At 40.0% G+C, this 16,739-nt stretch overlaps 1 protein-coding gene across 25 annotated transcripts in view; it reads right to left on the bottom strand.

Moving 5' to 3' along the window:
* Positions 1 to 16,739, bottom strand: part of UBAP2L (ubiquitin associated protein 2 like) — a 44,373-nt gene that overhangs the window by 17,118 nt on the left and 10,516 nt on the right. For 9 of the 25 annotated variants that reach the window (XM_068965119.1, XM_068965115.1, XM_068965118.1 and 6 more), the window contains exons 5-13: positions 14,400 to 14,568; positions 13,929 to 14,024; positions 13,482 to 13,527; positions 12,914 to 13,026; positions 9,318 to 9,370; positions 7,553 to 7,638; positions 4,025 to 4,196; positions 816 to 1,014; positions 82 to 359 (exon numbers count right to left, since the gene is read on the bottom strand). In XM_068965119.1, the coding sequence (XP_068821220.1) occupies positions 82 to 359; positions 816 to 1,014; positions 4,025 to 4,196; positions 7,553 to 7,638; positions 9,318 to 9,370; positions 12,914 to 13,026; positions 13,482 to 13,527; positions 13,929 to 14,024; positions 14,400 to 14,568 (1,212 nt within the window). Of the gene's footprint in view, positions 1 to 81; positions 360 to 815; positions 1,015 to 4,024; positions 4,197 to 7,552; positions 7,639 to 9,317; positions 9,371 to 11,183; positions 11,244 to 12,913; positions 13,027 to 13,481; positions 13,528 to 13,928; positions 14,025 to 14,366; positions 14,569 to 16,739 lie in introns of all 25 variants that reach the window. The other 16 variants (XM_068965110.1, XM_068965103.1, XM_068965099.1 and 13 more) reach the window with 5 other exon arrangements.

The raw sequence follows: 16,739 nt of genomic DNA on the forward strand, positions 1-16,739 counted from the left end.
CAAACTACATCCTTACAATCTCAATTCTCAAATCCCACAGCCCTTTGCCCTAAAATAATATCTATCTAAAAGTTCAAATACCTTAGAAGTCAAGGAGGCTTTTTTCTTCTGCTGTTTCAGTTTTTGCTGAGCCGGCTGAGGGCTGGAGGATTGGTTGTCTGAAGACCCAGGAGACATTTGTGGAGCCGAGGTGGATTTGCTTGGCAGAGGAGAAGACGGGGGTGGAGGTGCAGCTGTGGAGGTAGCCACAGCAGGTGGCTTCTCCTGAAGGAACACCTCCATCATGGTTGAAGACGGGGTGAAAGCCTGGCGCTTTGTAAAGGGGCTGTGCACTGTTGAATCATTTGGGTTCTTCAAATCTGCATGAGGAGATCCAATACGTATGAGGCCAGAGGTCCTCATTAACCTCAAGAAAATACTATTATTCAGTGACAACCATTGGATTATATCAAATCAACACTATTACACTGCCTTTGTAAGAGAGCAATCTAGAAATGGCCCATATTCAGAGTATAAGGTCCTAAAGTGGCAAAGTTCATAAACTCTTCCAAAGGCAACACACTGTTTTCAAGTACTGAAGATAAATCTAGGAAAAATCCAAAACATCCTCACATCAACAGAAAACTACAAATGTGTACAGGGTTAAATTTGATGAAAGAGATATACAGCCTCAACTTATGTATTTATTTATTATTCCTCAGCTTTCTGAACTGAGCCTCTCTGACAAGGGGAAATCAGTGTGGGAACTACTCCTGCAGCTCTTGGCAGTAATCTTCCAATGCTTAAAGAATTCAGTCACTTTCCATCTTTCTCACCATACTGCACCAGCGAAGGGGATTGTGTGGTAGAGCCCATGTCCCAAGAGGAGGTGGTGGTGGTTCCAGATTGAGAATGCTGAGCTGCCAACTGAGCCAGGGCCTGAGCAGTCTTGAATTGCTCCAAGAACTGGGAGCCTGTGGTGCTGCCGCCTTTAGCTTCACCAACATCACCAAATCCTTTCCCTAACATGCTCACCTGTAGATCAACACAGAGATTAGAGAAATCCACAGCCAAACAACCTTGTTCAGCTACTCAAAAAGACACTCATCTAGGTTAAGAGTCAGTATAGATATAAAGAATGTCACTAAATGGAATAGTCTATTACAGCGTGAAGTCTGGACTGAGACTGTCTAGACTTAAATCCTGGTTAAGTAACTGTGGAAAAATGACTTTTAGTTCATCTGTACCTCATTTTCCTCACCTGGAAATAAAAGTAGTATCCCATAAAGGTGTAGGGGGATTAAACAAACAATGTATATAAAAAGCATTTAAAATGTGCATGATACATAGAGAGCACTCAAAAATTATAAGAGCCATTAAAATTTATACCATTGCCATCACCCTTCCCTCCCTCCTTCTCAGGGACTTCTTTTTCTTTTTTGGCCATGCCACGTCTCAGCTGCCTAACAAGGGATCTTTAGTTGTGGCATATAGGGTCTTGTTCTCTGAACAGGGATTAAACCCGGGACCCCTGCACTGGGAGCATGGAGTCAGCCACTGGGCCACCATGGGAGTCCCCAGGAATTTCTCTAATGACTGGAGGAGGGGGCTCCCCTCCTTTTGAATTTTTAAATCAACTGATAACTGATTATTAAGATAGTATGAAGATGACATAAACTTTCACTTCAGTCATTAATGTCTTTGCCCCTTCCACTGCAAAGCTCAAAGGGAACAAAAACAACTAACTTGAGCTTCATCTCCATGCTTCTAGTAACTAGCAGAGACAAAAGAGGCAAGATTAGGGGCCAGCCCAGCTGCTGCACTAGACCATCATGATGATTAAACAAAATTCACCCTGTTGCTTCTGGGGGATCCCCAATACCAAGTAAAACTACCACCCTAGACCAGAAAATTAACCATTCTAAAGAAACTCTAAGGAGATTTAGTCTAGTCTTTCTTAGGTTCTTATTTAACCACATCATGATTTTCATCATTAAGCAGCACTTATACAAAAATCAATCTGTCCAACTCAAGGTAAGACTTTTTCTTTCCACTTCAGTCTGTATTTCAAGATTATACAAATAAAAACAAAAACAGCCAAAAGCTAGTTGAAAGTACAGGACTGTAGCAGAGAAATGATCCCACACAGTAATGATTACCATATACTCGGCAAGCATGAAACATTAAAGACATAAAAAATTACTTAATATTCACATATAATGATAATAAGGGCTCCTATATTACTTACATCTATTAAATTTTTAGGGAAATTAATCCTTTAATTTATCCTGAAAGGAAAAGAACTACATTAAATAGCACCCTAATTAACACAGGTAATAAGAAAGAATTTATGTTTAGTTTAACATATCACATGACACACATTAAATAGAATGAAAGGGTAAAGTGGAAATATATTGAAACTTTTATTTTTGATGAGAATTTGGATTTGGGTATAAATCCTAAATTCTAGGCTTTAAAGGTAACTTAAAGGGGCACAAAGCGCTTAACCCTTTTCAGGTCATCTATCTTAGGGGCTGGCAGTTATTTTCTGATCACCTTTGTCCCATTTTCTTTCTTTTTGGTCCCAACACTTCTCTCCCGTTCTCTTCTCTTTCACCTTTTCTCACTTGTCACCATTCATATATGGCAGAATATTAACCACCAAATTAACACAGGAAATTATTTTAGATAATGGTTAGAAACTAAAAAACTTCTGGATTAGAGGCTGACTCAGCAATTTTCTAGTTGAAGCAATTACTATTAATATAATCTTACTACTAGAAAAATCAAAGTATATGCATATACCTTGTCTCTTACCTCTTGACAACCACCAAAAAGTAGACAGGAAAGTAAAAGAAAGAAAAAGCAGCACTTTTAGGATTTATTGACCATAAGAAAGTTGGTCCTTGTATCTTCTTTGTTTATTTAGCCTTTCCCATAATTGATGACCTTAAGTTTTTAAACAATAATTCTGAATCAACAAGTCATTTGTTGTTAAGTGCTCCAAGTTGTTAACAACGAATACCACTACTGCCACCACATTTGTATAACTTTTACTCATGATCTTATCTATCTTTCTGAAGCCCTGTAACACAGACACAGCAAGCACCCTTATCCCCACTTAAGGAGAAAAGGAGAAACAGTTATTATACGGGCAGATTCAGGAAAACCCCAAGTTTTTAGAAGCCTAGCTCAGAAATGTACGATTTAAATACATATGGTAATTGTGCTCTATCAAGAAACAGGGAAGTGCTACCACCTCTCATCAACATTTAATTACTAATTAGTATTAGCATTAAAATCCTCATTGATTTTCTCTCTTCAAGAATAACAGAAAATAAGGACTTCCCTGGTGGCCCAGTGGCTAAGACCCCACATTTCTAATGTGGGGGGCCGGAAGAGAGGACTGGGTTTGACCTCTGGTCAGCAAACTGGCCCTGGATGCCACAATTAAAGATCCTGCATGCCACAACAAAGATCTAAGATCCCACATGCCACAACTAAGACCCAGCACAGCCAAATAAATTAATTTATCCCCCCCAAAATTATTATCCCTCCCCCTCAAAAATACATTGTTCGGCACCATAAGTACTCAGTAAATGGTGCCAGGGCTTCCCAGGTGGCACAGTGGTAAAGAATCCACCCGCCAATGCAGGCGATATGGGTTTCATCTCTGGGTCAGGAAGATCCCCTGAGTAGGAAATGGCAACCCACTCCAGTATTCTTATCTAGAAAATTCCCTGGTCAGAGGAGCCTGCTGGGGTCCATGGGGTTACAAAGAGTCAGACACACTGAGCAACTGGCCACAAATAAAATGTTTATTCATTTTTATAAGATGATTCTGTCTGTCCACAACTAAATCCTCTCCTAGAGCTATCCCCTATTACCCAAATCAACATTTCTACACTCAAGTCTGCTTAGGAAGACAAAAGATGCTTTCTACCTTGCCCCAAACCTTTCAGGTGTCACTGAAAGGAATTACTGTATTTGTACGTATGAGCTGGGGTTGCAGAAAACTCTAAGATACACCTTGTTTCCTACTTACCATACTGTGATGAGAAAACGTGTTTCCTGAAGCAGGCTGTGATATGGCACTCTGCTTCGAGTTACTGAACACCAGAGGCTGGGCAAGAGAAGGAGCCTGAGAGGGATCCAGATTAGATGAATCATTCTCCATGGAAGATGGTGTCTTTCCCAACAGAACAGCAAGGTCAATTCTAGTGGAGAGAGAAAGTTTGATGAATAATGATGGAACATTCTTGTCTCCAATACCCGACTCAGATTAAAGATAGATCAAAAGGAAGTCACTCCCCAGAAACACAAAGCTCTCAAATGCTGAACTCATCAAAAATAACAATAGTATCCAGATGTATTCCAATGGAGCTGACAACCTTAATGTTGTTTAAATTTTTAATTTTAGTAAAATTTAACTTAATGAAATATCAAATGTTAGTTTTAATACAGCAGCTCCATAACTGGCCCCAAATTTCCTTTTACTCATGATTTTAATACTGAATAGCTGTCATGACCAACATCTAAGACCACAAACAGAATGCTGGCATCCTCAAGTTGCTTTAGCACAAGAAGGATTTAGGCAATTTTTTCCCCAGTTTTTAAAAAATTCCAAAAGTCACCTGTGGTATAATAAAAGTATATACCAGGGCTTGGCAAATTTCCTTCGTAGGAGAGGTATCTTTTCTTTTTCATAATTGGTCCCTTTCAACCACAGTTTAAGATAATAGTTACTCGGGGAGGGGGACCCCCACACACATAGTTTTGAGAAGGTGGCTGGTCACCAAAAACACCAAGAAAGTGAATGAGAGTTGGAACTTTCAACCCTACTACACTCCACCCACCTCTAGGAAAGAAAGGGGAATTAAGAGATTGAATTCAATTACCAATGACTTCATCAATCATGCATATGTAATGAAACTTTGATTAAAACCTCTTGAACAGTGAGATTCAGTGAGCTTCTGGGCTGGTGACCACATGTGACCCACAAGGAGGGCAGAACACCCAGAGAGGGCTTAAAAGCTCCATGCTGCAACCCCCACACCCTGGCCTGTGCATCTCTCCCATCTGGCTGTTTCGGAATACTGGTTAAACTAATAAATCAGGAACGCCAAGGAAAATTTTCCTGCATCCTATCAATCATCCTAGCAAATTACTGAATCTGAAGAGGGGGCTGTGAAAACCTCCAAATTTGTAGCCAGCTGAGCAGAACTGTGTGAGTAGCCTGGGTACCTCTAAAGTAAAGGCTGTCTTAGGATACTGAGCAGTCACCTTGGGTCTGTGCTAACTCTGCAGAATTACTGTCAGAACTGAATTAAACTGCTGAACACTTAGCTGAACACAGAACCCATGTGGGAAAAAATTCACAGATATTTGGCGTCATTAAAAACAACAACAATTAACCTCTGATAGTGACACCCTTAAACATCCTATTCCTATCACACTTTTTATTAGGATATTCTGAGTCAGTTCAGTTCAGTCACTCAGTCGTGTCTGACTCTTTGCGACCCCATGGACTGCAGCACACCAGGCCTCCCTGTCCATCACCAACTTCTGGAGCTTGTTCAAACTCATGTCCATCAAATCGGTGATGCCATCCAACCATCTCATTCTCTGTTGTCCCCTTCTCCTCCTGCCTTCAATCTTTCCCAGCATCAGTCTTTTCCAATGAGTCAGTTCTTTGCATCAGGTGGCCAAGATATTGATTGGAGATTCAGCTTCAGCTTCAGTCCTTCCAATGAATATTCAGGGTTGATTTCCTTTAGGACTGAGTGATTTGATCTCCTTGCAATCCAAAAGACTCTCAAGAGTCTTCTTCAACACCACAGTTCAAAAGCATCAATTCTTCAGCACTCAGCTTTCTTTGTGGTCCAACTCTCACATCCATACATGACTACCGGAAAAAGCATAGTTTTGACTAGACAGACCTTTGCTGGCAAGGTAATGTCTCTGCTTTTTAATATGTCATCTAGGTTGGTCATAACTTTCCTTTTAAGAAGCAGGTGTCTTTTAATTTCATGGCTGTAGTCACCATCCACAGTGATGTTGGAGCCCAAGAAAATAAAGTCTGGTACTGTTTCCTCATCTATTTGCCATGAAGTGATGGGACCAGATGCCATGATTTTAGTTTTTCTGAATGTTGAGTTTTAAGCCAGCTTTTTCTCTCTCCTTTCACTTTTGTCAAGAGGCTCTTTAGTTCTTCTTCACTTTTTGCCATAAGAATGGTGTCATCTGCATATCTGAGGTTACTGATATTTCTCCCAGCAATCTTGATTCCAGCTTGTGCTCATCCAGTCTGGCATTTTGCATGATGTACTCTGCATATAATTTAAATAAGCAGGGTGACAGTATACAGTCTTGATGTACTCCTTTCCCAATTTGGAACCAGTCTGTTGTTCTGTGTCTGGTTCTAAATGTTGCTTCTTAACCTGCATACAGATTTCTCAGGAGTCAGGTAAGGTGGTCTGGTACTCCCATCTCTTTAAGAATTTTCCAGTTTTTTGTGATCCACACAGTCAAAGGCTTTGGCGTAGTCAGTAAAGCAGATGATGTTTTTCTTGAACTCTCCTGATTTTTCTATAATCCAACGATGTTGGCAATTTGATCTCTGGTTCCTCTGCCTTCAAGCTGGATTCTGAGTCAATAACTATCATGAAAGTGAAAGTTAAAGTCACTCAGGCATGTCCAACTCTTTGCAACCCCATGGACTAAACAGTCCAGGGAATTCTCCAGGCCAGAATACTGGAGTGGGTAGCCTTTCCCTTCTTCAGGGGATCTTCCCAACCCAAGGATACAACACAGGTCTCCCACATTGCCGGAAGATTCTTTACCAGCTGAGCCTCAAGGGAATCCCAAGAATACTAGCGGGGTAGCTATCCATTCTCTAGCGGATCTTCCCAACCTAGGAATTGAACCGACAGATTCTTTACCAATTGAGCTATCAGGGAAGTCCTACAGCTATCATATCCAGGTCCAGAAATAATCCAAGAGTTTTTCAAGGGATAAAAATATTCGCTGACAAGTGTTATCTCCCTCTATTGACCCCAATACTTATGTTCAAGTCCTAAAAAATTCATAAAATAGATGCTAGGGGAAAAAATGATCATCATACCCAGTTGGCTAAAGCAAAGACATAATTATAAAGCAAGAGAACAAGCTATTGAACAGTTCTGCAAATTTCGAAATAAATAAAATCTTTCCACTTTTAGCTTTTCTTTACCTGACTTACTATAAGTTTATATTATTCTAAGTTTTAATCAATATCTGGTATGCTGACAAAGCTAATGTATATATAAATTTTTTTTTTCTGATGTATGTATTTATAAAGGACTATCTGGAAGAGAGTTAACTTTAAAATTACACAGATATCCATTCAGTAGATTAACTACTATCAACTCTTACAAAAATCTACCTATAAACTAAATAGGACTGTAATGTGATTTGATCCTTAGTATTAGCAACACCATGGGAGTTCATGAAGGCCCAGTACCACTCCTTCCTTATAGCTCACTTGGCAGATCCCTCTGAGAAAAGATACTGACAGTTCACACCACACACTTGCCTCTGACCAGCAGTGATTGTCACATTCTCCGCAGGCAGAGGCACTGAAGACACATTAGAGGCAGTGAAGATCTTGGTCTCAGAAAGCTGGAAAACAGAGGCATTAGTCACTCCTAGTGTTAGGCTAGTTACAGTCCAGAAACCTGGCAGAGGTAAGGGGAATGCAACATAAGAAAAGGGGAAAAACTCTTAGAAGAGAGAACTATTTACCCTAAGGAATCCTGAATGGACTGACTTTCAAGCCCCTTCTATCTATCTTCTATAGATCTTATCAAAAGAGTAGAATCCATGAACCCAATAAAATCTAGTGGAGTCACATAATAGGAACCCTGAACTTACAAGAAAGTGAATATGCTAGACAGAAAAATAGAGAAAGCCCCTTTATATTTTCCCACTTTGCCTCCCATCTCCTACCTCAATCCAAACCATACTTTATCTTCCACTAATCCTCTCAAAGAAAGGAAGACCCCAGCCAAAATGAAGACAGAAATAAAAATAATTCTTTGCTTTTGAGCAGTAAGGGCCCAAGTTCTGATGTGCTGAAGTTTGTAGGAATAACTTTAACGTGTTTTGCCTTAAAACTGACTTTATTACATCTAGTCTCTCCCCTGTAAGACACTAAAATCAAGTACACAATTGCAGGGAATAAATATTCCTACTATTCAAAGTTGATTTAATTTTTTTAGTCATGCTGCCCAGTTTGTGGGAGCTCAGAGTTCCCCAACCAGGAATTGAACCCTGGACCTCAGCAGTCAAAGTGTCCTAACCACTGGACCACCAAGCAATTCCCACCCAACTTTAAAAATAAGTTTTTTTAAAAAACTTTCTGATTGAAACCTCCCCTCTAAAGACAGGAAATCCACTCCCCCCAATATATCATTCTCTGAAAGGTGGTTAAGCAGACAAGCCAAATCTTACAAAGTATTCACAAAGCAGTCTAGCTCAGCTACAACAGAAATGTAGCTGATGTACACTCTGATGCTGATACATCTGGAATTTTAAAACTCAGCCCTGAAAACCAAAACAGCTTGACACACCGTTTTCTCTTACCATATTCCGTCTTGCTTGAGTAAATAAAAAACACAGGAAAGTTCATCCATGATCACTATAATTCACAGCAAAGTCTTGACTGTGACCAGTGATCAGCAAAATCCTTTAATCCAGGTACTACTCTAGTGAATTCACATAGCTGTTTATGTGCCACCCATCTATGAGGTTTCCAAGTTTAGTCACTGGAAAACAGCCAAACCTACACATTCATCTCAATTAAAATCACCTAAGTTGGGCTTTGAGTACAATAACAAAATGGGTTTCAGAGTCAACCAAACTTTCACCATGTACCCACCTCTAAACCAATTACCAGACCGTACACCAAAGCCTGAATGTGAACCAAATAACGGTACTGCTCCAAGGAGCATCATGTGCTACCAGAAGCTGCTACTCAATGCACTACCTGCCTGACTCCATCTCTGGCGCCCTACCCAACCACCATCGCTTCCTGGGATAAATCCGACAATCAGACATTGGACTTACACAAGTGCACTTGCCCTCTCCATAGTCTGGTTCCAGAGAGTCCTGTTCATGCCCAGTCTCCTTCATATAACATATGTGAAATGTTCTGGCTCAGAACACTATTTTGGATGTAAAAGTTTTGGGTCAGAATCTTAAGGGTGAATTTTGAGGGGTAGAATCATATCCATTTTCTATCCCTAAAACATCACTTAGGGATAGAAGGCACTAATGAGGAATAGCATGGGAATACTCACATCTTCATTCCAATCTTCAGTTCCCCACTCCTCTGTTGCAGTCCTCCATGCGCCTGGGAATAAAGGAAAACATGGTGAAATAACTTTAAATGCCAGTACAAAGCATGTGCAGAAAACACTAATGCATTAAATTTTTTGGCAGCCAAAAGTGTAACCAGCATTTAGTAATCAGAAAGGATTCTTGGGCTTCAGAGGGAGGAGAAGACTTTTCAGAATACCTCAGAACACCAGGGTTCTAATTAGATTAAATTTCACAGCAACTTTTAGTTTTTGTCACACAGCTATTATAGGAAAGAGTGCGAGACAGCAAGAGAGAGAAACAAAATGCAAGAGCGAGCAAGACTCCAACAGATCTAGCACTCCAAGCAATCTCTTATAGACCTTCAGGCCTGACTCAGTGGTCTGTTCAGTGAAAAGGCAGCAGACAATTCAAGCCAAAACATGCAAACTCTTATCTATCGAGTATAAGACAATACTGCCAGCAGTCTGAAGAGACGTGGCAGAGGAACACAAATGGTCTCGACAAGATAGTCGAAGGGCAATGAAGAAGCAAAGGCCTGAAATCCAAACAGAGCACTGACACCTATCTGTTATGGGAACTGAATTTAAAAACCCTGCTGGCTGTTATTTTCAAAAGACACAAGGTGAAACTGGAAAAATCAAGTATGTGTGATAAATACCGTACTAATCCTAACTATAGGAGACATGAAATCTGACCTGCTGAGCTCATGGCACAGACAATAGAGTTATACACTCTCCTCCTGTTGGTAGTAACGTAGTGCAGATACACTTTCTGTAGAAGAGGTCCATAAATAATCCAGCTATCTTCCACATTCCCCTTGTTCTGCTTCACATATACACATGTCCTCCTCAGAAAAGGAACCTGCCTTTTCTTAAGGAATATGGGTGAGTTTCTGAGACCTAAAATTTTTCCCTTCAAGCAAAGGACCACACTAAGAAATAGGCACTTATCTGTAGAAAAGACAAGAAAACTCCTGGTTTTCTTCTCTAGAATAATAGTATATATTTAATAATTCTTACAGCATTCTCTCCAAATGGAGAAAACTTCTTACAAGAATCATCAATGAAGGTCTGGCATTCAGATTTCATCACTGAAAAGAAACATTCTAATACCTACAAAACCCACCTGAAATTCTTCTATATATTTAATAATGAAAAATCCTATTTCCTAGAGAAATATATATCAGTGCAATGCCTTTCCCGGGACAGTGTTAAAATTGTACCACAGAAATTTCAAGCCACTTAACAATGACAATGTTCTCCAAATCAAATTAAAGTCCAATCTCAATTTATACAAGCTACAAACCACATTTTTCTCTCCCTCTCTGGTGATACCATTCTTCCTCCCCATTGACATTCATCCCACTGTCGTTAACTGGAATCCAAAATGTGGGTTAACACATACAATCCTAGAATTAGAAGTGATCTAAGAAGTTACATACTACTTAGAAGCTATCTCTCACGCAAGAAAATTTTCCCCCCTGCACTCTGGTGACTGTATTTGGAATGGAAAGGAAGACAGTAGACAGCTACTTGATACCTTCCTGTACAGGACTTACGGTCACGGCTAAGGAAAAGACTACACACTGAGGAAGCATTAAGACGCAGAAAGTGTTCAAATATTCTAACAGATTAGGGCTTCCACTCCATCAGCAAAAAGCACAAAGTAAGTATTAAGTGTTCATTAAGCAATTTTCTAAGTAAGAAAAACAGGCACAGAATGGAAGGTAAAAGCAGAAAAATAAAAAGCAGGAAGACATAAAGATGACATATCCACAGATATTTCAGTTCATAAAAATCTATTATTAAATATCCGGGGCAGTTAGGCGCCTGGATGTATCATACCAGGAGCAGTCTCAAATTTTCGGGGATAATTTGACCCCTCAACCCCAATGAAATCAAGTCCTGAAACAAAAAAGAAAAGAAAAGAAAAAACAACCAGTGAAATTTTGCTTGTGAATGAGAATGATTGCCCCCAACACACAACTCCCACTGTACCTGTGGATATTTTAAGGGTAGATTTCAGTCTCTTTTTAAAATAAAAAGGGAATTTGAAGTTTGCTATCATGAAAACATAAGAAGAGATCATGCATGAAAAGTTCAAATCACCAAACTAACAAGGATGAATGCATGGAGCTAACCCAACACTAACAAGATGACAGTAGCAGCACAAAATCTTTCATTCAGCCACAAATCAAAAGTTCTGATTCTAGCCTCCCAAATTTGCTCTTCTCTACATGGTATAAGCAAACACACACCTCTTCCTCTCCTCTTTTTCCAACCAACCTAGGACTGGGACTCCATACCTCATTTTCTGTCCACAACTAAAAACAAATCCCTCAACTTTTGTTATTCAGACTGCTACCAATGCTCTAAAAAGCCATCAAGAGATGAATAAAGAGCAGTTCTAATGCCTCCAAAGTTAAAATAGAAAAGGACATTTCATAGCCAATAAGGAAGCTCAAAAAGTTATCTAGCTTGACAATAACTTTAGCCTCCATCCCTGAAAAAATTGTATTCAAAATGAGCTTTTAAGACACCTTGATGAACAAAAAGCATGACTCAGGACCTAAGGTATAGAATACTGTGGGCAGTAGGTGAGAAGTTTGTGCCAAAGACCTTCCTAAAGATGCAAGATTAAGATAACAGATCTCTGAAAGGGGGGTAAGGCAAATTTAAGTGGATAAGGAGTCAAGAGAGCCTATTTCATGCTCCTCTATTAACCCATCCCCCCTTTGTAAGACAAAAAAAGTCTCAGGCTTTTCTTTCCATGTGCTGACTCAGCCAGAAGGAGATAGTTGATCTCCTCAGAAGAAAATACTCTGGAACCCAGAGGCTGCTCTCATTTAAACTAATAAAAGTATCTTTTACTTCCAAATACATCTTGGTGTGTCCCACAAGCCTAACATATCCACAAACATCTATGCTACCCAGATATGCACCAAAGTCAGCTAACAACAAAAAAGCAAATCCCATAACACCCTACCATACCCAGAACACTATCCAACAATGAGAGGCTGAAAGTCTCCAGATTTTCTCCTTGCCCAGATACTGAGATTTCCCAAAAATTAAAGGAAAAAAACATTCCTATCTCTGTATGCAGAAACAAATTAAGAGTGGGCTTTGATTCTGGGCCCTGTTCACCTCTACAAGTAGTGGTTTGAGTAATCCTGGATATCTTGTCAAAAGGCAAAGCCAAACAGAAACACTAGGAAATACAACTGGGAGCTGACGGTATAATGGAAAGAGCATATGGCCTTATAGGGTCGAAAAATTCTAAGTTCAAATACTAGCAAATTTCATAATCACTCCTGCAATCTAAATCTTGTCATCTGAAAAGTGAGCATAAATAATGTTTGTTTTATAAAACAGTGACAGATCAGGTGAAACAGCATGTATAACGTGCCTGTAGGCACACAATAAATACAGAGTATACAGTAATATAACCGTTATCCCTTTCTCTCCCCGTCTCAGCATTCAAAAACTATACCTCCACTTTTTTATGTTAATATAACCTCAAAAAAATTACTTCCTTAGGTTCCTAGAGACAAAAAATGAATAAAACAGTCACTTACTCGTCCCATCATCTGGTTCAAAGTGGCCAGTGTTGTTCCATGTATTGCCGCTATTATTGCCATAGTTATCATCAGTATTGGCCGGCTCTGCATAATCAGCTGGGTTAAAGGTTCTGGGAGAAAAAATAAATAAAAAGCTTAAGAGCCTCTGAGCGCTAAGCAACATCAGTTGAAATTAAAAGGAGGGCAATTAGAATCTTGTCTGTTCACTTTTCCTCTTATCAGCTTACCTAAAATTTCATGATATAATCTTATATATATCTATCATTCCCCTAGCAATAGGCCACCGATAAAATCCACATAAACATTTTGGAAAAACAACAGGTATATGTATTCATATGAAGTTATGAGATAAAGTAATCCAGGTGGTAAATGCTTATCTCACTAAAATAAGCCCAATGTCTGCACACATCTGATGAAATACTGTAGCAATTTATCTGATCACATTTGGTTACTTAGCTGCCTGTTATCCTCAGGATACCAGAATATTAACCACATCAAGCTACTATGGTAACACTTATGAAAAAAAAAAAATCAAAGACTTTGACATTGGATCAATGAAACTCACCCCATTCCTTGAGCAGAAAACCTTCCTCCGCGCCTACCAGAGCCACCTAAAGAGGGAGAGGGAAACATTTTAGAAGTTGATATAAAAGCACCATGCCAACTGAGGAAACTTTGGAAAGTAAGTGGTTGACATCATTAGATGTTCCGTCTCTCACTCTGTAGCATATCAGTTAATACAAGAGGACAATCCTTATTATTGACAAGACTGTTTCTTTGCTGACTGAACTGCCGGATCCTTAAGCAAATATAGTAATAACAATAAATACTAGAGGAAATGACATCTACCTTCATCCCCACTGCCCTCACAATAATCTCTAGAATTTGCACTACATCTCAACAATTAAGGTATCCAGCATCCATTTGAATTTTTTTTTTTAAATAAAGCAGACCCCTACTAAACTAATAAGAGTATCATCCCCAACATCCATTCCCCCAACAAACTGATCACCTCTGCCTCGGCCACGACCTCTTCTGCCTCTTTCTGTGCCTCTTCCAGAAGGCCCTCCACTCTTGGTGCCATCTAATCCATTTTCCTGACCTCGAACTGAAATTTAAAAACAGAACAGTACAAATGGCCAGAGTAAAGTGAACAGAAAAAATATATATAAACGGTATGCATACATGATGGGGGGAAGACAAAAACAAAGAAGAGAAAATGAGCTGGAAGGACAGAACATGACGGTTACTAGGGGAATGGTTCCCAGTCAAAAAAATCTTACACACAGCTAAAAAGGTCATTTCATGCTAACTGGTGGCTGTTGCTAAAAAAAAACTACATGTAAAAAATGCCAAGATCTCAGAACAGATGATCATAAGAAAAATGATAATGGTTACTAAGTCTAGCCTCACAAGGCCCTGACACCCCTCAAGTCTAGACATTACTAACCCACAGCTGGTTTTGTTAAAGCCCCATGCATACACTCTCGTCCACGGCTGGCACCTCTTCCCCGTCTTGGTGGTCCACCACGTCGCCGACTATAGTCTCTGTCCCGGTCTCGATTTTCTTTGCCTTCCTCGTTGGATTCCGTTTGGCCACCATCCTTCTGTCCTGAGACTCCCTTCTTCTTCCCGACCATCTCCCAGGAATGCTAAAGAAGGGAAGAGCATTCATGGCAGATCAGTATAGGCTGCTACCAGGAAACCAGAGATCAAAGTTGGAACAACTGTTAACCATTCTCTCAGTATCCATATCTAAGATACTTCTGTAAGTTTACTTCTGCTTAAGTTGAGGGCATAGACAGGACCTCAAAACAAATTCTGCACCTATCACTGCAAAATTGAAGCCCTTTCTGTGGAGGAGGTGCTTATGAGCAAATGGACTGCAGGAATTGTTCCCAAAAGGGCCACCAAGATCTCCATCCAGTTCAGTCACTCAGTGTCGCCTTAGTCAAAGGGCCTAGTTACTCACTGGTCCTTTGTTTGAAGTGTGCTTCCTGGGCTGAAAACACTAATTTCCTATGCATTTCAGTAATTTCCAATTTTTTATAGCCTTATCCATGTCAAATAAAGCTAAAAACTCAAAAGTTTCTAAAAGTTAACTTTGAATTCAGAGTGAATGAATAGCACATTTGACTCCTGAGTAGAGTCTCAAATTAAGCAACCTAGAATTTAGGAGAAAAACAACTACACCTGCTCTCTAACCCACCCCTTCCACACACCAATTTCCTTTCTTTAAAAGAAAACCAAATAGCAGTCAGGAAAGCACAGCCCTGACCCTGAGACGTGCTGACTATAGGAAGCATGTCTCATTTTACTCACTGTGTTCTCCTTATGCATCTGAAATTGCTATAATACAATTCAACCTTCCTCAAAGCAGATCGGGAACAAATATTTATAGCAAGGAAAATAAGCTAAACAGTCGTGCAAAAAAACTCATTCCTTAGGAAAATGAATTTTATAAACTTAAAGTTCTTTTTTAATTTGCTTGCCCTGTGGCTTGCAGGTTCTCAGTTCCTTGACCAGGGACTGAACCCAGGTGCTCAGCAGTCAAAGAGCAGAGTCTTAACCACTGGACTGCCAGAGAATTCCTTATAAATTTCAAGTTTTAAACATACACATATACTGATTTATAATTTTTGCAGGAAATATGTACAAATAAGTTCAAACATGTACAAGTAAGTTTCAGTTCAAATGCCAAGACTATCATGTTTACCATCCTGGATACCATGATTCCAAATACCAAATCACGATGCCTCTGTGTGCTCAGTTCAGTTTAGTTGTGTCTGACTCTTTGCGACTCCATGAATCGCAGCACACCAGGCCTCCCTGTCCATCACCAACTCCCAGAGTTCACCTAAACTCATGTCCATCAAGTCGGTGATGCCATTCAGCCATCTCATCCTCTGTTGTCCCCTTCTCCTCCTGGCCCCCAATCCCTCCCAGCATCACAGTCTTTTCCAATGAGTCAACTCTTCGCATGAGGTGGCCAAAGTATTGGAGTTTCAGCTTCAGCATCAGTCCTTCCAAAGAACACCCAGGACTGATCTCCTTTAGGATGGACTGGTTGGATCTCCTCACAGTCCAAGAGACTCTCAAGAGTCTTCTCCAACACCACAGTTCAAAAGCATCAATTCTTTGGCACTCAGCTTTCTTCACAGTCCAACTCTCACATCCATACATGACCACTGGAAAAACTGTAGCCTTGACTAGACGGACCTTGGTTGGCAATGTCATGTCTCTGCTTTTGAATATGCTATCTAGGTTGGTCATAACTTTCCTTCTAAGGAGTAAGTGTCTTTTAATTTCATGGCTGCAATCACCATTTACAGTGATTTTGGAGCCCCAAGAAATAAAGCCTGACACTGTTTCCCCATCTATTTTCCATGAAGTGATGGGACCAGATGCCATGATCTTCGTTTTCTGAATGTTGAGTTTTAAGCCAACTTTTTCACTCTCCTCTTTCATTTTCATCAAGAGGCTTTTCAGTTCTTCTTCACTTTCTGCCGTAAGGGTGGTGTCATCTGCATATCTGAGGTTATTGATGTTTCTCCCAGCAATCTTGATTCCAGCTTGTTCTTCCAGACCAGCTTCTTCTCATGATGTACTCTGCACGTAAGTTAAATAAGCAGGGTGACAATACAAAGCCTTGACATACTCCTTTCCCTATTTGGAACCAGTCTGTTGTTCCATGTCCAGTTCTAACTGTTGCTTCCTGACCTGCATATAGGTTTCTCAAGAGGCAGGTCAGGTGGTCTGGTATTCCCATCTCTCAGGATTTTCCAGTCTATTGTGATCCACATAGTCAAAGGCTTTGGCATAG

This window comes from Capricornis sumatraensis, chromosome 2, assembly GCF_032405125.1.
Source record: "Capricornis sumatraensis isolate serow.1 chromosome 2, serow.2, whole genome shotgun sequence".
NCBI lineage: Eukaryota > Metazoa > Chordata > Mammalia > Artiodactyla > Bovidae > Capricornis > Capricornis sumatraensis.